This window comes from Camelina sativa, chromosome 16, assembly GCF_030686135.1.
Source record: "Camelina sativa cultivar CO46 ecotype springtype chromosome 16, ASM3068613v1".
NCBI lineage: Eukaryota > Viridiplantae > Streptophyta > Magnoliopsida > Brassicales > Brassicaceae > Camelina > Camelina sativa.
Window position 1 is genome coordinate 635,559 of NC_141895.1, and position 21,927 is coordinate 657,485.

General features: G+C 32.6%; 1 protein-coding gene, 2 long non-coding RNA genes and 2 pseudogenes across 8 annotated transcripts; 3 read left to right on the top strand and 2 right to left on the bottom strand.

Annotated features, from left to right (window-relative positions):
- Positions 1-7,660: 7,660 nt before the first annotated feature.
- Positions 7,661-8,225, top strand: LOC104749099 (uncharacterized protein At2g29880-like; annotated as a pseudogene).
- A 3,101-nt stretch (positions 8,226-11,326) lies between these two features.
- LOC104749100 (uncharacterized) lies at positions 11,327-13,192 on the top strand. Of its 3 annotated transcripts, none has more exons than XR_761323.2 (6): positions 11,327-11,512; positions 11,602-11,663; positions 11,746-11,822; positions 12,055-12,170; positions 12,287-12,403; positions 12,769-13,192. It is a non-coding gene; the product is annotated as an uncharacterized LOC104749100 (long non-coding RNA). The 3 variants fall into 3 exon arrangements; XR_761321.3 differs by having other exon boundaries at positions 11,331-11,512; positions 11,995-12,170; XR_761322.2 differs by having other exon boundaries at positions 11,331-11,512; positions 12,002-12,170.
- A 547-nt stretch (positions 13,193-13,739) lies between these two features.
- On the top strand, positions 13,740-15,054 carry LOC104749101 (uncharacterized). The gene is made up of 2 exons (XR_761324.2): positions 13,740-13,913; positions 14,463-15,054. It is a non-coding gene; the product is annotated as an uncharacterized LOC104749101 (long non-coding RNA).
- Positions 15,055-16,439: 1,385 nt separating this feature from the next.
- Positions 16,440-18,249, bottom strand: LOC104749102 (uncharacterized). 2 transcript variants are annotated; one of them, XM_010470678.3, is made up of 7 exons: positions 17,881-18,249; positions 17,710-17,784; positions 17,566-17,623; positions 17,317-17,372; positions 17,049-17,111; positions 16,885-16,962; positions 16,440-16,771 (listed from the first exon to the last, which is right to left on the bottom strand). In XM_010470678.3, exons 1-7 carry the CDS (start codon positions 17,935-17,937, stop codon positions 16,514-16,516), a joined length of 645 nt encoding a protein of 214 aa, XP_010468980.1. In that variant the 5' UTR covers positions 17,938-18,249; the 3' UTR covers positions 16,440-16,513. The 2 variants fall into 2 exon arrangements, with proteins under 2 accessions (XP_010468980.1, XP_087347912.1); XM_087491786.1 differs by lacking the exon at positions 17,317-17,372 and having other exon boundaries at positions 17,881-18,124.
- A 58-nt stretch (positions 18,250-18,307) lies between these two features.
- On the bottom strand, positions 18,308-20,492 carry LOC104749103 (L-cysteine desulfhydrase pseudogene; annotated as a pseudogene). 2 transcript variants are annotated; one of them, XR_015584634.1, is made up of 2 exons: positions 18,906-20,492; positions 18,308-18,672 (listed from the first exon to the last, which is right to left on the bottom strand). The product of XR_015584634.1 is annotated as an L-cysteine desulfhydrase pseudogene, transcript variant X2 (transcript). The 2 variants fall into 2 exon arrangements; XR_015584633.1 differs by having other exon boundaries at positions 18,308-18,676.
- Positions 20,493-21,927: the final 1,435 nt, after the last annotated feature.

Consider the following 21,927-nt stretch of genomic DNA (forward strand, 5'->3'; position numbering starts at 1 on the left):
AAGTGTATTAGAATAATGATGGGTTCGAAAATGAATAAATTGTGTTGGAATGCGTTGGAAGATTCTTAATAACAGAGAGAGTAATACTATAATAAGATTTTTTGCTAATCATTGATAATAATAGTAAAGCGTTTATTTAATTTATAAAAAATAAAGGAGAATTTTTATGGTACGGTGTCTACTACTACTACGGTGTGATCTTGAGCTCTGTTAAGCTGTTTGTGGGACATACCGTACTACCGTAGACTGCATCTCTTTGATCAAATAATATTATATTTTAATCTGACGGTCAACATATAATAATTATTTTATTTTTTGTCAACATATAATTACAAAGAGTATACTTACTTAAATGTATTATTCAAGTCAGAAAGGGAAGAAAATAAAAACTCTAATTTCACTGTAATAAAATACTACTGTTAGTGTTAAGGCTAATTTTTAGTTTTTGTAAAACGCGAAGATTTCAGATAGTAAGAGCAAACCCATTGCACATTCTCAAATTAGCGTCTATAACTTTTAATAATATTAAAAATAGTATTAATCTAAATTTATGATCTTCATCTTTTTGTTTTTAGTTTTGACCCTCCCATTAGTCATCCCTAAATATGAGTGTCTTGATTCCAAACTCCAATTATGTATTCACAGTGTTTTAGAGACTGTGACACTACATACTGAAGAATCTTATAAACCTGCCCAAAACCAAAATCTTGTTTAGTTATAAAGATACAAAAATCATCACACAATGAAAACAGAGTTAATAATAACAAATTTTTCTACCTGTTGCAGTCTTACTATAGACAAAGTTGAATCATGAGGAAACAGCAAATGAGTATTGACAATCAAAACTTGTTGATGAGCATCGTACTGAGAGTACGAAGGAACTAATTCTACATGTAGCAACTGCGCAACTTTGTCACCACAATCGTTAAAAAGCAAATCCCTCGAGTTCACAACTCTAAAATAATCCTTATGAACAGCCGTAAGCAAACCTATCATCATCACCAAATCACAAATGAAAACGCCACATACACACGGAAACAACAAACATCAAAGCCAAGAAGATTGTCACAAAGTTAAATGCCATCGCCACGGTTATTAGTACGGCAGCAGTTTGGGACTCAAGAGCATCAGTTTCTTCACCAGCAGCTGACTCAGAACCTAACAAAAGAACATCAAACAAGAATTAACAAAAACTAGCCTTTTATGAATGCATTTTATGAACATCAATAATAGCCTTTTATGAATATTTCTCCACTAAACTCAGTTAAACATAAGAGTAAAGCAAAACGCCCAGTGAGATAATTAAGAAAGACCCATTCCACAGACCACAGAAAGCATGAAATTAACCTCATAGCCCAAAAGGTGTATGTAAGCAACAAAATCAATAAACTTTCGAGTAGAGGAAAGAAGAAAATCATGGGTTTGCTAGATAAGCTAGAAAACTCCGCAGAAGGAACCAAGACACTCGTCGAGTTCCACAAGCAATGGCGAGCAAAGCAAGCACCAATCTATATATAATAGCAAACCCATTTTTGGAGTCAACTTTAATCTAACGGATGAGATTGTTTCTATTATCTCATCTAACGGTTTAAAATTATTGATGATCCCAATAGTTGCAAGTTTTTTTCTTCCAATAATCATGTTTCTTCGTCGTACCCCCATCTTTTAAAAATCGCACCTATTAAACCCTTTGTTAATGATCTCAAAAGTTGCAATGTTTCGGTCCAACAATTGTGTTTCTTTGTTGCACCCCCAGCTTTCAATGTTGACACCGTTAGTTTTCACACCCTTTTGTTTTACACCTGTTTATTTATATAAAGTTGCAATGTTTCGGTCCAACAATTGTGTTTCTTCATTGCACCCCCCAGCTTTACATGTTGACACCGTTAGTTTTCACACTCTTTTGTTTTACACCTGTTTATTTATATAAAGTTGCAATGTTTTGTTCCAACAATTGTGTTTATTCGTCGTACTCCTAGCTTTCAATGGTTGCACTTGTTAGTTTTCACACCTTTTTGTTTCACACTTCTTTGTTTTCACACTCTTTGTTTTCACACTCTTTGTTTTTATATATATACAGATTTTTATGGACTTTGAAGAGAGTTTTTGTTCTTTGAGTATTATTAATGATCTCACCCTTTGTTAATGATCTCAAAGTTGCAAAGTTTTTGTCCAACAATTGTGTTTCTTCGTTGCACCCCCAGCTTTCCATGTTGGCACCCGTTAGTTTTCAGACCCTTTTGTTTTACACCTCTTTGTTTATATAAAGTTGCAATGTTTTGATCCAACAATTGTGTTTCTTCGTTGTACCCCTAGCTTTCAATGGTTGCACTTGTTAGTTTTAGCACTTTTTTGTTTCACACCTTTTTGTTTCACACCTCTTTGTTTTCACACTCTTTGTTTTTTATATATATATGCAGATTTTTATGGACTTTAAAAAGCGTTTTTGTTCTTTGAGTATGATTAAAGATCTCACCCTTTGTTAATGGTCTCAAAAGTTGTAAAGTTTCGGTCCAACAATTGCGTTTCTTCGTTGCACCTCCAGCTTTCTATGTTGGCACCCGTTAGTTTTCACACCCTTTTGTTTTATACCTCTTTGTTTATATAAAGCTGCAATGTTTTGATCTAACAATTGCGTTTCTTCGTCGTACCGCTAGCTTTCAATGGTTGCACTTGTTAGTTTTCGCACCTTTTTGTTTCACACTTCTTTGTTTTCACACCATTTTGTGTTTATATATATACAGATTTTTATGGATTTTGAAAAGAGTTTTTTTTTTTTTTTTTTGATAACTCAGGAGTGATCCAACAATTAATGATCACACCCTTTGTTAATGATCTCAAAAGTTTCAAAGACTCGATCCAACAATTGTGTTTCTTTGTCGCACCCTCAACTTTCCATGTAGGCACCGTTAGTTTTCACACATTTTTGTTTTACACCTCTTTGTTTATATAAAGTTGCATTGTTTTGATCCAACAATTGTGTTTCTTCGTTGTACCCCTTGATTTCAATGTTTTTACTTCTTAGTTTTTGCATCTTTTTGTTTCATAGTCTTTATTTTCATATTGTTGCATCTTTTCGTCGTACCCCCATCTTAAAAAATCGCACCTATTAGTTTTTCACTTTTTTTCCCTTCTATGTTTTACACCTTTATATTGTACACCTCTTTGTTAATTATATATAAACTTTTATAGAATACAAAAACAAGTTTCGAATTTATTGTTTTCTGAGTATTTTTTATACTTACAAGTTAATAAATAAAATCATAGATTTATATGTTTATATATTATAGCAAACTCACTTTTAGGGGTCAATTTAAATATAACTGATGAGATTATTTTTATTATCTCATCTAACTGTTTAGATTTGTTAATGATCTTAAAAGTTGCAATATTTTGATCCAACAATTGTGTTTCTTCGTCGTACTCCCAGCTTTCAATGTTCACATTAGTTAGTTTTCACACATTTTTGTTTCACACCTCTTTGATTATATATATATATATATTTTTTTCATGGACCTTGAAAAGAGTTTTTGTTACTTGACTATTGTTTAATACCTCCAAATTTGAAAATTCTGAGTATTATTTTCTTTCAATTTATTAATCACCATTAATTCACTCATCTTTGTCAAAAAAATTGGATTGTTTTATTTATTGATTCATCTAACTTTTGTTTGGTGTCGTTTTCCATCTAATTGTATTGCTCATCTCTTTCAAGTATTAATTTAGGTAATTAATTGTGATTTCTATTTTTCATAGATTTATTTTTTTAGTCAATTTGGTTGGTTGCAGTTGCAGCTATGACCTCTTTCTCCCTAATTCTCTTATTATTTTTTATAACTTTCGATAGAATAATGATTTCAATGTTATTGTATGTGAATATCTTTCAAAATTGATTATCTGAGTATGATTCGGTAAACCTAGATTTATACATCTTTAACATTATTCTCTTATTGTCACTGAATCGATTTTTCATTTATATATATATATATATTATTTTATTTAACTAATTTGGTTAAATTCATCTTAGTCATTATTTATGACTTTTATATTATACAGTTAAAAATTTACCAAAAAAATTTCACTCGAAATGTGAAATTAACAATGTTAATAATTTCAAGTTTTCACTTTCCCGTGCGGTAACGCACGGGCAGACATCCTAGTCTATAACAACATAAACACCAAGCAATGGTCAAAATAGTTGGTAATGTATTATAACACTTTTGGTGCTATAGTCGTCGCCACCACCATTGGAGCTCATTGTTTCTTCTTTACATTGCCAAGTTTCAGACCTATATATACCTTATACAGAAAAAGACCTCAATATACCTTATACTTAGCTTCAAACCTTTCAAACACATACAATTTCTACAAAACTGCAAAACGAAACACAATTATTGTTCGACTGTTGATAAAAAAAAAACAGAAACAAATAATATTATCTCCAATGTGCACAACAATAGAGAATTAGAAGAAGCTTCGTTAACAATTTAATCCTAGAACCTCTGAAAATTACAAAATTGGATACATAATTTTGAGTGAGCCTCACTATGGGATCTTATCCGACCTCTGGTTGGAGACGAAGCTGCGGCGCGACGATTGTGTCACCAAAAATTTCTGACCTAACAAAGAAGAAGTAAGCGGAATCAGAGAAGAAAAAGACGACTTGGAGAGATCCATTTTGTCTCGAAACCGATCACAACTTCGATTGGATTTTGATAAATCGATTATTGCTTTCGTCGTTTTGTTTTGTTCTGTTCGTATTGAGAGAGAGAGATGAGCAAAATGAAGAAAAGAGAAAAAACCAATGAATTCTTGACACGTTACCGTGTCTCTGAAGATCTAAAATGATGTGGGCAGAGACACGGATCACATATATTTTCGATTAAAACTTTAAACTTTTTAACTTTTATTATTAAAAAACTTGGACACATCCCAAAGGTATGACCGATGGGAGTGCTCTAATACGTATTTTTGTAAATTGTAATAAGCTATGTTCCAATGTATTCTACATGAATTATTACTTTTAGTGGGAAAGACAAAATGGTTCATCGAGAGTTACGCCACCAATCGTGCGAGTTGGTGCTTGGAGCGTTTGATGTGAATACTCTCCCCCGCATTTTAGGTTTATTGTTACAACTTAATTTAGGGGGTTATTGGATCCTTGATTTTAATGGATTTGAAATCCTTATAAGATTTGGAAATCCACATGGAATTCTATGGATTTTAAAATCAAATAATATGGATTTGAAAATTAATTAATGTGGATTTGAAAGTCAAAGAAAATGGATTTAAAAATTCTAGAGAATAGAATTCAAAAGTTAAAAAAGAAATAAAACTTATAAAAATAATCTCTCATGTAGCATTCTCAAGTGAATCAGTCCACATGTTTGATGCTATTGTCTCTCTCCACTCATTCGCATATTCTCTTTGTTGTTCTTGGGTTGTAAGTACTTCAGCATTATCATCGTCATTAATTTCTTCGACAACTTCTTCTGCACTCTCGATTTCTTCTGGAAAAATATCCGTTCGACAATACTTTCGCAGAAAATTATGTAAACCAACACATGCAAGTACAATTTCTGTTTGTGTCTTATAAGGAAAAGGAGGTGCGTGCTTAAAGATTGCAAATCGAGATTTGAAAATACCAAATATTCTTTCAACCACGTTCCTTAGGGATGCATGACGATGGTTAAACAACTCTTTTGCATTCGCTGGTTGTGAATTTTGACCAGAAAATTCTTGTAGATGATATCTGACACCATGATAAGGAGCTAAAAAGTTTCGACGATTTGGAAATCCACAATCTACTACATAAAACTTTCCTGAAGTATAATAATAATATACAGCCACTTGTCATGTTAAAAAAACATATTTACAATAGGAAGACATGTACATACCTTCTGGAACTGGTAGTCGATTAGTGTTCCTTGTCAAAGCATCATTTAATACTTTTGAGTCATGAGCTGAACCTTCCCATCCACTAAGCACATATATGAATTCAAGATCAAAATTACAAGCAGCCAACACATTTTGCGATATATCACCTTTTCTGTTACGAAAAGAAGGCGCTTTTTTTGTCGGTACCATTGCAAGGATATGTGTACCATCAATAGCTCCAACACAATCCTAAAAAAATATATAAAGTTATATTCTATGAAAGATAATGAAAAAAGCAAAAACATAATTGTATGGAAAATATACCTTAAAATACGGATAAAATCTTGTACTTTCTCTAATTTTTGTAGGCACTGTAATCTCAGACTTAGCCATTAAACTTGGAGCAATTTGATTTAGAGCCCGTAAAACTTTGTGAAAGTTTACACTTGTTGCAAACGATGACCTATGAAAAGTGTCTTTTGTACGACAATACCTTGAATTTTGGCCAACTATAAGAAGAAAAGTTGCAACCATTTCTTCAACACTAATATATTTTGTATCACATAGATTTGTATGCTCTCGGATATGAACACATAACTTTAGAAAAGTCTCGTGATACATTCGATACAACTGTTTAAAATCCGAAGGCTTTTTCTTTTGCATATTTTCTATATATATTTCACCTTCTCTTGTGATTGCACGTTGAATAGAATATTGCAATCGAGGTCGTTGGCATTTTCTCAAATATAGCATTTGAATGAAAATCAAGAACACCAAGAAAATAATATCACTATCTAATTCGTCATCATGTAATGCATCTTTTTCTCTTTCATCATGGACTTCTTGATACATGTTTGATGTACACCTGTGACAAAAAAGAGAAGGTTGAAAGAATAATTAACAGAAAACTAATAAGTTAGAAAAGACGCATTACTTTATGGATGGTGCTCTTTCTTCGTGTAGCGTCCCGAGGAAATCGAGGATATGAACGGTGCCGTAGTGAGAAAGTAACAGTTTGTTCATATAGTTATGGATTTTTTGTTTATGTACATTTTTACATTTTTCAAAGATACGAATATTCATAGAGAAAGTGTATTTTACGATGTAAGTTAAAAAGTGTAAGATTTCCAAATTTTTAATCAAAGATTCAGTGGTGATATATTACGAATTTTTTTGTGAGTCAAGGAATTGTAATATTTCTAATTTTGTAACTAAAAATATTTGTCAAATCACCAATTTTTCATATGAAATATATGGTAAAGAAAAACACTATATATTATTGGATCACCATCAATACTTCTTCATTATTATAAGAAAGAGTTAGAGCACCTACGTCTCGACCATATAGTTCTTAACTTTTTAGTTTGTAAGTGTCTTTGTTAACTTTTTTGTTTTTATATTACTTATTCTTTTAAATTTTCTTGTATTGCATGCTCACTTACGTCTCGACTATTTGTTGCTTGATTCTTTTTAATTATTATGTTATTTACTTGCAAGAAAAGATATACTAGTTATGTTTTTTTGTGTGTCACAGGTGTAGCACAAAACTTTAACCCAAAAAAAAACAATGAGTGAATCACAAGAAGATCGAGAAAAAAATCTTTACCTTCCATGGACTCCATAAGAAACAAAAACGTTAATAGAATTACTAGTAGATGGTGTTGCTGCAGGTTGGCGTGATTCAAGTGGTGCATTTAGCAAGTTTACAGTGGAAAGAAAAATATTGCATGTTATTAATGAAAAACATGGGGGTGGCAAACTTCATAAACACTACCTAAACAGAATGAAGACCTTGAAGGGAAAATACAATAGTGGTCTTGATCTTCTTCGTTGCAGTTCCGGGTTTGGATGGGATCCAAGTACAAAAAGGTTTACGGCTTCAGCTGAGGTGTGGGCTAATTATGTAAAGGTAAAGTATATAAACTTTAGCTTTTCTTATGTTTTTCTAATACAACCTTCAAAAGAATATGGAAGGTTGTATCAATTTTTTAATTATTTGGATTTATATATGGTGAAAATTTTAAGATAATAAGCAAATAAATTTTGAAATTTGTAATTATGCTAAATTATTTTTCTTTTTATTTAGGGGCATCCGAATTTCAAAAAAGTCCAAAATGAAACATTTGAAGAATTTGACGATCTCAAAATCATATTTGAGGACAACGTAGCAACCAGTGGAAATGCTATTGGATTAGGTGATGGTACGGATGCTCAAACAAGTGGAACTGCAGGAACAAAGCAAACAAGTTCTACTTAAGATTTTTCTATGGATGTTGAGGAAGATCATGAAACACCTTTGTCTTTTGTATGCAGCAATGCAAGGGGCTCTCTAAACAAACTACCTTTAAGAAAGAAGCATAGAAGCAATACTAACAATGTAAGTGAACCATCAAGTCAATCTGAAGGTTCACCAGATGTCCATGCAGAGATGAATTCATTGACAACAGTAACTCATAAACTCTTTGATCTAATACAAGAAAGAGAAACAAGACAACAAAGAGAAGCTGAACAAAGAGAGGTCGAGAAGAAAAGAAATAATGTATGGGAAGCTATCAAAGAAGTTCCTAATTTGGAAGAAAACGTTCGTTACGATGCAGTCAAAGTGGTTCACCAATTAGGAATGAAAGAAGTCTTTGTTAGCATGTCCACTGATGAGCGTTATGGTTGGATTAAGCGTAATGTGATGGAGTGATAATTATTATTAGGGGAACACCCTTTCTGCTTTCTCTTTATAAGTTGAATTATTTTTATTAGATGCTTCATGATTTTTTGTCTTCTAATATGGTTGGTTTGCTATTACGTATTGTTATGTCCGATATTATAGGTTGAATTATTTCTCATTCTTTATCATGTCCGACATTTACGTATTGTTATGTTCGTGCATGAACACTCTTTGCAAACCAACCATATTATGGAGATCATGCATGAATTGTTACAAGTATTGTTACGTATTGTTATTGTTACGTATTGTTAGTTTTTTTTTTTCCAAATCCACCCAAATAACTAGGTGGAGACCAAGGATTTCAATCTCTATTTTTATAAGTAAAATATATTTTCAAATCCATCCAAATCCAATATGAAATCAAATCCATACTCAAATCTTTAATAATGAATAAGAGGTGATTTTAATTAGGATTTAGAATTCATAGATCCAATAACACATAATTTTAATAAAGATTTTAAAATGAATGATTGAATAACACATGATTTAACTTGGATTTCTAAATCCATTAAAATCAAGGATCCAATAACCCCCTTAACATATATTCGTATATTGCACACAAACAAACATAGAAGAATAAGCTAAAATTTTGAAAAGAAAATAAGAACATGGTTTATATGACGTTGTGTTGGACTAAAAGATCAAATTTCATATCGGATAATTGATTTTTAAATTAAAATTTAGAGAATTTTTTGAATTGTATCTTGATCATAGTCTTAATTAATGCAATGGAAAAATAGTTCAACACTTCAACTCCTTACCCTACTTAGTACGGGGTTGTTGCTACTTGTTAGACTACTGAGAGGAAAAGAAGGTTTGAAGAGACCAATACAAAGAATTAAGGGTTGATCTAGTCAAGAACAACAAGTCATTGGATTTCTAGTTCAACGCAAGTTAATTAAAGGATGTTAGAAGCTGGTTAATTACCGATGACACATTTATTAAAAAGCTTCATCTTCCAAGGATAAAACAATTCAAGAACAAAACTTAATTGATCATCTTGTATTGACTTGAGAATGTTGAAGTTTTGCGGTACATTCATATTCTTGTGCAAAACAATATCGAATTGCATGGAGTAATACTCAACTTATAAAAATTAATTTATCTATTTACTCAAAAATAAATACTCATTTCTAAGCGAATTAAAATAACCATACTCCAAAAAGAAAAGAAAAGAAAAACTACCATACGTCCATACCCCAAACAAACATTGCCTTCAAAATTACTCCACAAATTTCTTAGGCTGGAATATTTTTTGTAATATTGAAGTTGTGTTTAATAAAATAAATATTTTTACATTGACTCATGAAAAGGATAAAGGAACTATATACTCTTCTTAGAAAGCAAAGAAGTTCTGAGTCATATAAAAGCTAAAATTATCATTAAGTTTTTTTTTTGGTTGAAGCATCTCCACTAAGCTTTCTCTAGAAAAAAAATGTTGTTTCATGGAAATAAATCAAAAATAATGCAAGAATATTAGAGACAAAACATTATGCATATTAACACAATAAAGTTGGGAAAATCAAATGGTCCAAAAGATACGACGCGTAACAACTCTATCAGTTGAATAATTTCGAGAATTTATTGTGAAGAAAGTTACACAACATATATTTCCAATGTTTGGTACAAAATGTCATAAACATTTTTAGATGAATCCAACTAACACCCTCGTTTATTTCTAGTACATTCTACGTTTCTTATTAGTATTTTTTAATAAATCATTTTGTAATAAAAAAAACATAGAAATAATGTAATTGGCCTCAAGAGATCGTAACTTCATTAAATTGTCCAACAAACAAGAGAATGGGACAAACTACCCATGCGTGTCCCATTTGTTTCTTTCTATGGTATTTTCGTGTTACATAAATATTTCATATGCGAACGTACACACGTATTGATGATATTTATGTTCAATCAAGTTGTTAAAAGTAAACCATTTGTTTTGTTTTTACTTAAAAGTTTTGTAAAAAGTTATGTCTCTTAGAATGTAACTGGCATTTGACAAGGGTTATAATAAAATGAAATACTTTTTCTTTGTAAATTATTTGTGGACATCCATTAAATCTTGTGTATCATTTATGTTTTGACTGCTTTATGCACTTAAAATTGGTGTATGATATAGATTATCATGGTATAAAAACGTTGTACCAGGAATATTTTCTAATCATGAATTATATATACAGTTTGGACATGAAGGTTCCCTTGTCGTCACGCCCAATGCTTACAAGCAAACATTGAGTAGATGTTAAGGGAAATTGATAGGGACCATCATGAATACACAACTTTGTGATGACATCAAATTTAAATAGGCCACTTGTTCATTCATACTTTCTATTCTAAGTATTAATCATAGTTTTTTTCCAAAGAATTTAATAATTTATTGTAGCAGCTGAATTTAAAAGACCAGGATCAATCTTATTAGTGGTTGTTGTTATCTAAGCTGGGTATGAAAATATTCAGAATAAATTGTAAAAGATTTTAATGTGTTTTAACTTTTAACTTTTTTTTTATCTGACACTATCATTTTTTGCATGAGAGAAATCTCAAATATATTCACCACCACCGTACATGTGAGAAAAAAAAGTACATTTAATGAAAATGAACAAGCCACACATCCTTTTATCTTATAAATCACAAGTCATCTGACCAATAAATATTTGCCAAATGGATTTTTAGACATTTAAAAAATTAACAAATATAAAATCAACTAAAAAAACTAAAAAAACTTCTTGACAGTTTTACAAACAATCCACGATCCTCATCCTTCTTCTTCGCTCAGGATCTCTCTTTCTATATAACCTTTATTTACCAGATTTGACACATAAACATCAAAAAAATCTCTCATTCGATCCCAATAAACCCTCTACTTCCTCTGTTTGAAAACCCTAATTCAAAATTGGGTTAGTTTATACAGTGAGTACTTTAACACTTTTTCACTCAACAATTTCAATGTTTAAGAGATTTGATTAAAAAAGAATTGATTTATGTATTGTTTGTTATAGGGGCGAGGAAGATGGAGTGTAGAAGATGATCGGAGCAAAAGTCTAAGCCAAAGTTAACAGAGGTATTTTGGCTATATATACAGTATATCTTTATCAATTGTTTGCGTTTTTTTCGGTACTTACAGATGTTTGATATAACAATAGAACAATACAATGAAAGGGAGACTCTTCAACTCCACTGCATCCTCTTGACGGGAAGAAAACATGCAAAACTCTGAAAGGTAACTTTTTCAAAATTCCTTCTGGCAAAAACAAAAAAGTTTACTTTTAAGAATGGTTGGAATAGTTTGAAATTTGATAATGCATTATGTTACCTCAAATTAATATGTGCTGCTGTGATTCTTCAACTATGCTTTCACTTCAACATGCTGTTTTGATTAGTTTATTTACTAGATGTTAGATGGTATAGTCATGTCTGATGTATCAAATTCCTCATCAATTACGGGTGAGAAGAGATAGAAAACAGAGTGATTCTGAAAACAGATGGTCAAACACGAGAACATAACACAAGCACCAGAGTGATTCTGGTTTTTTCAAATCAAACCCTTCACGCCACATACATTTTTGAGGTATCACATTTGTAATATGTCAAGATTTATATATCTTTTCGTTTTGCACATACTGTTCTGGGTCTTAATTTCAATATCATTTTGATTTATAAGTTGTGAATTTTCCAATTTTGTAGTATTGATCATGTTGTAATACATGGTTTGGTGGGAAACATTTTCGGTTGAAGAATATATGAACCACTTCAATGGAACAAATCGTGATTACTAAATTGTTAGATCGTGACCAACTCAAGGTAAACTGTCAATTAATTTTCCTTTTGTTCTCACTTATCCATGATCACATATTTGATCAAGTGGTCTATTATTGATTGTTTAAGTTTTTGAAGAAATCAAGCCATTTGCACATGTCATACATTTTGCCTTGAATACACCACTTTCCCATTCCTACGACTTATTTAAACAAAATAACATTTATAGGTTCCTTTAAGGAGCATATGAACTTATTTCTTTCCTTTGTTTTATACATCTCTTTTGTAGATTACTTGATATACACTTAATAATTTTCAAATCTCTTTGTTCTCTGTTGCAAACAGATACCTCTCTTTCTCTTTTGTATATCTCACTATCTCTACTTTTATGTATTTGTTTTTTTGGGCAGCAACAAAGTTAGACATAAGAACTCTTGGAGAATACCTGGGAAGTAACAACAAAACAGAAGAATTATTATGCATAAGATCTACAGCGTTAAGGTTCTCAAACATTTTTGTATCAAGCCGTTGAATCTGGTTCGAAGTGTGAAATCTCTAGACCATCCACCATGTTTCCGATCGCAGACACAATTGTTTCTTTTCTTACTCGCCAAGATTCGTGGGTAATATTAAGATGAGAGAAGTCCAAAAGTGAAGTTTGCCGGAAGAAAACAAACTTATCGAAAAGAAGAGTTCTCAGTGTGATTGTTTTACACTTTTACTTCTACACGTGTACTTATTCTCTACATCCCACCTAATTATATTAGCTGTCTCTTTTTTTCTCCCTCTCTTAAACGTTTTTTCATGAAATTTAATTTAAGTATTCTTCTCAAATTCTCTTAAATGTTTAGGCTTTTGTAAAAAATTTCAATTATTAATATTTAGTTAAGTATCAAATATTACGTCCGTGCATAGCACGGGCCATCGTACTTGTAATATTAATAATCGCCAAAAATCATAGAATAAATACACTTTTTGTTAATACTAGTATTTTGCTTTACTTTTTTTGTCGTTAAATTATTTTACTGGGATAGTTAGATTATTAATAAATTTTTTTCATTAAATTATTTTGACGTTCTTCTTTATATCATACATAATGGGCCTTACCTTTGGGCCTCTCTAGCTTATAGAGTTTTTGACTCGGTAAAAGAATGACGTCTCATATTGTTCCAACGTTCCGTTTGATTTGACATGTGACAGTAACACAATAGCAAAATATGAACGTTGTGAAACGGTAACATTTTCTAACGTTTGAAAATATAATATTTTACTGGGAAATAAGAACGTTGTAAAACGGTAACATTGAAAATAAAATATTGTATTGGGAAATATGAACGTTATGACTCTCTCTATAAATACTCCCCCTTCTTCGCCCTGAAATCTGAGACCTCCTACTCTAACTTGAATAACTTCTTTACAAATTTCGAATACAATCTGTTTTTAAATCCTTTTAGTTCTGTTCTTACCACTTGAGGAGCTCTCACTCGAATTTCTCCGTCTACACTTCTCATCACCGGAAGAGAAACAAAGAAAAGCATCCACGTTCTCGTACAAGGTAAATACTCTTTGTCTAATTCCTCTAGTTTATTTACCATTTAAGTGGTTCTTGACTTCTTGTGTTAGATTGTTTACCTCTTCTTCATCTTTTATGGAGTTGTTTTGTTGAACACCAAATACAAAAATGCTCTGTTTTAAAATCCATTTTACATAATATTGTTGTCTTGACTTCAACTATACGTGTGTGTCTAATGAACTTATTTTGTTGGCTATATAAGTGTCTTATTAGTTTTTTTTGTTGAACACCAAATACAAAATGCTCTGTTTTAAAATCCATTTTACATAATATTGTTGTCTTGACTTCAACTATATGCGTGTGTCTAATGAACTGATTTTTTTGGCTATATAAGTGTCTTGTAAGTTTTTAATAATCTGATTTATGTTTCTTATAGCTAGATATTATATGTTGTGTCTAAGAAAACATAGAATGAAGTTCTTTTTTTTTTTTTAACGGAAAACAAAGGAAGAATGGGTTTTGATTAGTAGAATTGACAAACGGAGAAAACGATTGTGATGAAAACTGATTTTCGTTAACTAATTTTTGCAGATGGGTTGAAGGAAACAAAGCCTTTAGGGACCGTGTCCAGCGTAAATCTTCTGCTTTGTGAAGTTGACAAGAGCAACATTCATAGCACTATTTGTATTTTTTTTTTCCTTGAATACATCCGTATGTTGTGTGTGTTTAAATGTGAATGTATAGATGTATGTATAGATGTATAGGATGTGAATATGTTTGTATAGATGTGTGTATAGGATGTGAATATGTTTGTATAGATGTATGTATAGGATGTGAATGTATAGATAGATGTATGAATAGGATGTGAATGTATAGATAGATGTATGTATAGGTGTATAGGATGTGTAGCGTAGAGAGAGAGGGACACACGAGTGTAGAGGGAATGGTTGCAGCGTAGAGAGAAGGACACACGAGTGTAGTGTCACTAAGAGTATGAATAGTTGGAGCGTATGAATAGTTGCAGCGGGGCGGATTAGTTATTTCGCATAAGAGATTGTTTGCTTACCAGGCCGTAAAATCAAAATATTTTTATAAAAAATCTAGAAATATCATATAAGAAAACGTCAAAAATGCAAAAAAAAAAAATTTAGTCGATAAAACTTTTAAATAAATGCCAAACAAACTTAGTCAAAATGAAAATGCCTAATATCAAACCAAAAATAAACTTTTAAGCAATATGACAAGCCCAAACAAACATTAGTTCAAGGTGTAATTTCAAATCTCAGGAGTACAAGGAAAATGAATGAAAATTGGCAAAAAAACAAAAAAAGGCTTAGTCAAAATGACCAAAGCAAATATGGACATCTCAAAGCAAATATGGATATCTCAATTGCTATAAAAAGAAATACAAAAAAAGACTCAAATAGGGAAAGTAAAACAAAAAAAATAGCAACTGAAGTAACTAGAAATAACTTTTTCTTGAAAAAATGGCCTATCGTCTATCATTTCATTTTTTGTATCCATAAAATAATTCATACTAATAAAAGAAAATTTAAACAACAGAAGAAAAACATTAATAATCCATTTTTCAAGTCGAGAGAGCATTTAAAAAAGTATTTTTGTAACCTATATTTCTACAAACTCCTTTTATATTTTACATAATTTCTTTTAAATAATTAACCATGCTTCTAAAGATTGAATGAACTTATAAGATTTATAAGATTTGTATTAAATGAACTTTGCTTAAAATAGATTTATAAGAAACTAGAAATAGCTTTTTCTTGAAAAAAGGGCCTATCGGCTATCATTTCATTTTTTGTATCCATAAAATAATTCATATTAATAAAAGAAAATTTAAACCATAGAAGAAAAACATTAATAATCCATTTTTCAAGTCGAGAGAGCATTTAAAAAAGTATTTTTGTAACCTATATTTCTACAAACTCCTTTTATATTTTACATATTTTCTTTTAGATAATTAACCATGCTTATAAAGATTGAATGAACTTATAAGATTTGTATTAAATGAACTTTGCATTTTGTCAAGTCAGTAAAGATTAGTTATTAGAAACTATAAATAGTTTTTTCTTGAAAAAAGGGCCTATCGGATATCATTTCAATTTTTGTATCCATAAAATAATTCATACTAATAAAAAAAAATTTAAACCACAGAAGAAAAACATTAATAATCAATTTTTCAAGTCGAAAGAGCATTTAAAAAAGTATTTTTGTAACCTATATTTCTACAAACTCCTTTTATATTTTACATATTTTCTTTTAAATAATTAACCATGCTTATAAAGATTGAATGAACTTATAAGATTTATAAGATTTGTATTAAATGAACTTTGCATTTTGTCAAGTCAGTAAAGATTAATTATTAGAAACAATCTCGTTCTTCCATGACACACGAATGAAATTCCTCAAAATTATAATCATCTCACAAAAATTCCCAACGAGTTTTAGATTATACAATTTGACTAAACCCTTTTGCCTAACCGACAAGAATGCTGATGTAATTGCGGTGGTTAAGAATAGAGTCATAGTGGAGAAAGGAAAGAATGAGACTTGAAACCAAAAAGTTTCAATGTTTGGATTCATTGAGAATGTTTACAGATTCTTGTGTCAGTAATACAAAAATGTTAATCATCGTCTTCACTTTCATCACTATATGAGACTAAGCCTAACCCTGTTAGCAGAGGTTCAGTAGTTTTACCTGTAACATTGCCTTTTACGGAATCTAAAGAAGTCCGGTCGATTTGGCTAGCTGTTTTTTCATTCCCTGGGATCTCTTCCTCTTCTTTCTCAGTCGCCTTAGCCTTCTTCAGTACTGGCTTGACTTTTACGATTGCCTTAAATGGACGAGTTGCAGGATTTCTTTTCCCGGTTGGTTTTTGTTCCTGTAAAAGAGATCAAGATATATATTATTATCTTGTGATTCAAAATGCTCAAATGAAACACTTGTACAATTCTATCGAACATTCCAATTTGAACCATTATGAGAGACACTCACCTTGGTGGTTGGAGCTGGTGGTGGCGGTGCTGGATCCTTAAGTTCGTGAATGATAGCTGATCGTGCTGCAACCGCTGCCTAAAAATTGAACCATAATACAGTCTTAATCTAGCATCTTTAACTTTGTTAATTGTGTGTTATTCAAGATTCAAAAAGAAACTTACCTGGAAACTACGAAGTTGCTCTTCTTCTTCATTTGCCATTTGCCGTTCATATTCCCTCTTTGACTATAAGCAAAAAAAAAAAAAACAAGTGCAAATGAGGCTGTTATAACCCCAAGGATTAAGTCATCAAGTCAAGAGCTTAACAATACTAACACCAATATCCACAATGGTCAAGCCATATTTAGTCCATTTACAATAAACTAGTTAAGTACTCTCACTAAACAGGCAAGAAAGTAATTAGCTATCCATGAAAAAAGAAGTTGCACACCATCTCCAGTTTATCAAGAAACTCAGTCTCATCTTCATCCAGAGCTTTAGGTGGTCCTGGAATAATCCCAAATAGAAAGAACGGCTTTAACGAGGCGTAAGGTATAGTTTCAGAAAGGAAGACTAATCCAAATTATCTCGTAAAACTACACACTACAAAGGTTCTTCTTAACATAAGAAGAACCAATCACAGCTTAAAACAACAGAATTAATACTAATACGGGTGCGCAAAAGTAATAATGAGACTCACTATGCTTGAATCGTTCATTAAACTCAGCGTCCTTCTTGTCTTTGTTCTCTTTCAAAATCTGGAATTGATATATAGGTCAAAGAACACATTTACAAGTGAGGAAGAAGAAGAACGACAATGGAGGATGGATGAAGGGAAAAAAACCTCGAAGAGAGCCCTGTCTCTCTGGAATGTTCCATCTTCAACTCTTTCACCTCCTTCTTTCTTCGATTCATCTAACTGCATCACGAAAGATTAAAAAAAAAAAAATTTTAATCGAATTTTAGAAAGCTAGGGTTTCGATCGAGACAGAGACAAGAAACAAAAAAAAAAAACCTGGTCCTCCGAGACGAAATTTAGTAACCTAATTGGTTTCGCTGTATCTTCAGCCATCTTCTTCTTCTTCCTCCTCCTCTACGCAAACAACTCAATCACACCGCAAACAACTCAATCACACCGCTTTGCGTTAAGTTCCGGTGAATCTTTTTTAACTCGCCGGATTCAACAAGACTCTTTCTCTCCGAGAAACCGCCCGATGGATGACGCGTGTCCGTCATAACTGCGCGATGGATTACACGTGGCATTATCTGATTAAAATCTCAAGAGTTTTAAATTCTCCAGAAATACCCATAGGTTTCCTCATCTATTTGGGTTTGACCCTACAGGTTTCATCTGTATCAATTTCGTACTTTTGACTCTTTACTTGAAGATTGCACTTTGAAGTAGGTGAATAAATAGACTAAGATGTCTAACGAACGAAAAGAAGAGAAAAATTATGTGTTATTACAAGTTTCAATTAAAGAAAAATTATTGGAATTTTACGAAACAATATTTGAAAGCAAGAATGTTTGAGGAATATAAAGGGGGGCATCATTTTATTTGCAATAATCATCATACAGTGCCCGTTAAACGTTTTAAAAAAACTGATAAAAAGAAAGGGCCTCTCAAGGTTATTTATTAGCTTCTTCTTCTTCTTCCATTGCAAGCCGCTCCTCCACAAGCTCATTAATAAAGTTACATCCGGAATCTTTGCCCGTGGCTCTTCCAACGCCTTATTGTTACACCGGATTCATGTGTTTGATCTATGAAAGAGTCTGAATGAGGCTCTTGTGGATTATCCACATATATCTATCTGCCACCAAACCAACATCTCTGATTAGAAGAATGCAATGGCTTAATCCCTTAATGGGTTTGATTCATATACAATCAAGCAAATATCACCTAGAACATGGAAACAGATCTAAAGTTGTTTGCTTTTACAGTCCACCATTTTACTAGATACAATACCAACAAGGTAAGAAGCTCTTGTGTTTAGAAATCTACTCTTAGAAGATAAGCAAGATTGTGAATTTGAAACATACCTGATTACTACACTGCGGAAAGGTTTTTACAAGTCATCTGATCCTTGACCAGCTCTGTTATTGCGTCTCTCAATCTCTCATAATCTTCTTGTTTATTATAAACCTGATGAGAAATCCGAACATACGCAGTAATTAGTCCACTCTCTTCGTCTTTCACTCCTTCCTCGCCATCCCTCAATCCGAGAAAATAAACAGGAACCTCGACTGAGTAATGCACCCGCAGATATGACCGCAACATAGTAGAATCTTCATCACTTTCAACACAGAGTATTGAAGGTAGACCGATCATAACCATCCCAACACACATATCAGGAGGTGACCCGAGATTTGTTCCCCAGGCATTAGCCAGCATCAAACCCATTCTAACAGCCTCATCATGGTTCCTAATCATTATCCCTTCAATCCCTCCCTCAAATCTGTTCACAAACTCCATCACAGATGGAACCACAAGCTGCGAACTGTAATCCCTAGTCCCAATCCAGGCACTCTCTATAGGCAAACCATTTCCAAACTCATGAGACACCACAGGGTGATGAACATCAGACTCAGAACTACGTTTCTTACAATAGAAAAACGCGATAGAGGGCGGGCAAAAGAACCATTTATGCAGGTTACTCACATAGTAATCAGCTCCGATATCTTTAACATCAACTTTAACACTACCAATGGCATGAGCAGCATCAACAAAAACCTGCTCCACACCTTCTTCTCTGCAGATTTGAACCAATTCTCGTACCGGCATCAAAACACACGGCATTGACGTTATATGGTCAATGATAGCTAACCTAATCGTTCTACCATTCGCCCTACCTTTCTCTAATCCTTGTCTAAACACCGAGATAATCTCCTCGTTAGAATTTACAGGAAAAGGTAGCCTAACCTCAACAGTAGAACCTCCCACACGAGAGACGTAAGCCTGAATCGACTTCTTCACACTCTGAAACGCACAGTGAAACATGACTACGGTGTCTTCCTTCTTGTAAATCCCTTCGGAGAAACACCTCCCCACTTTCTGAAGAACAATAGCAGCGGCAGTGGTGGCGTTATCAACGAGCGAGACCTCGTCAACGTCATCGGCGTTGATTAGGTCACTGATCACAGTTCGAGAAGCGAGGAGTCCACGACGGAGACCGTTGAAGTAGAACTCGTCAGGCTGACGGAGAAACCGAAGCTGCCACTCACGCTGCGCCTCGAGAACGGATCCAGGACAGCACCCGAAGCTTCCGTTGTTGATTCGAGCAATACCGGTCTGGTGGTGAGCGAACTCTGACCGGATATCTGACTCGGTTATTAACCCAGCGAGGCGCGGCTTCTTCGGTGCGCGGTGATTGTGATTCGATGAATCGCCGTTACGCCGCTCGTCCGCCTCCATCGGAAGAAGCTAGGGTTTCTTTTTCTCTGGAAATCCCCAAATCGAGAGAGACTGTGGTTGTTTTTTTTTGTGGGTCAAATCATTTCACTGTTGATACGTCATCGTCGATTTAGTGGTGCGGTAACACTTTTGCGCTTCCCGACAATTCAGAAAAAAAATTTCAAAATTTCAACATTTTATTTATTTATTTGACATGTGATGATCGTTTGCACCTTGTTAGATTTTTATTTTGTTAATCATAATATAGGTGTATAAAATTTCTCATTAATTAAAAATATTAGGATTTGGACCGTCATTTAAAATTTGGGCCTTAGTGGGCCAATATAAGGTAGGCCTACTATTAGACATACGAGATTAGCTGACGATTAATAAAATAGCTATTCATTCCATCACCTAACCATTATTATCAAATGGATCGAAGATTACGTTAGTTTATAAACTAGGGATCGGACCCGTACGTACCCTAGTGCCGGATGTTTTTTCTAAATATTTTTTTTCAAGATTTTGGATCTACACTTAGGTGTTTTGATTTATAACACATGAGTCTTATAGTAGCTTTATATTCTAAATTTAGTATAGTATTTATAATCCAAATTTTATATTGGTTTGATTTTAATCTAGTGTGCCAATATTTGAAATAAGATTGATTTCACATGGAACTTGGACTGACATAATGATGAATCCGGGTGAGTTGTTAACGAGATTGACCATTTAAATTTCTATCATACTTATAAACTATCAACGGGGAAAAAAATCGCGAAAATGAATTAAAATATCGTGAAGCAGAATAACCTAAATAGAAATATAAAAAGGATAAACCCCAACACGTTATACGGGTTGGGTTAAAAATTCACCTTATAAAAACCCGTTCCACGAGATTTAGAGGAGTAAATAGTTCCACATACTTGAATTAAAGACATGATTATAATATCGATTTTTGTTTGGACCTTAACCCACTTTTCGATTAGTTACGATTATTCTTTTTTAAAAAACAAAATACTCGAAATTAGTGTCAAAATTAGGTCTGGGCAAAATATTTGGATCCAAAAATCTGATCCAAACTCGATCCAACAAATCTGATCCGAACCCGTATCCAAAATTTTAGAATATGGTTGTAATTTCAGGTGATGGAGATTTCGCTGACGTAATCAACCATAGCAGGTTCCGAGACTACAATGTGATGCTTGTTCAAATCATACTGAAATCAAACTTGGATCTCAATCACCAGCTCCTCAACTTTCCACAGTTACCAATTACAGAACTGATTTGCCCAGCATACTCCTACTCTGTGGACTTCACCGCACCTACACCTCAAGCTCAAGCTCGCTGGAAACCAGAGTGGATCCATCACCTAACCATCATTATCAAATGGATCAAAGATTAGTTTATAAATCAACGTGATTATTTTTTTTAGCTTATTCCAAATTTTTTTATTTTTTTATTTCCTTTAATAACTAAAAAAATTGTTTACATACTCTCATTGGAGATGCCGTAAGGTACATATTTTGGCCAAAAACTCTTATCAAACTGAAAATTTACTTATATAAATATGATACTGTTTCATGTATAATTTAATGGTTACAACATAAACACAAAATTAATATTCATCCTGATCATAAATACTATTTTTCAGTGGTAAAAATTGGTTTG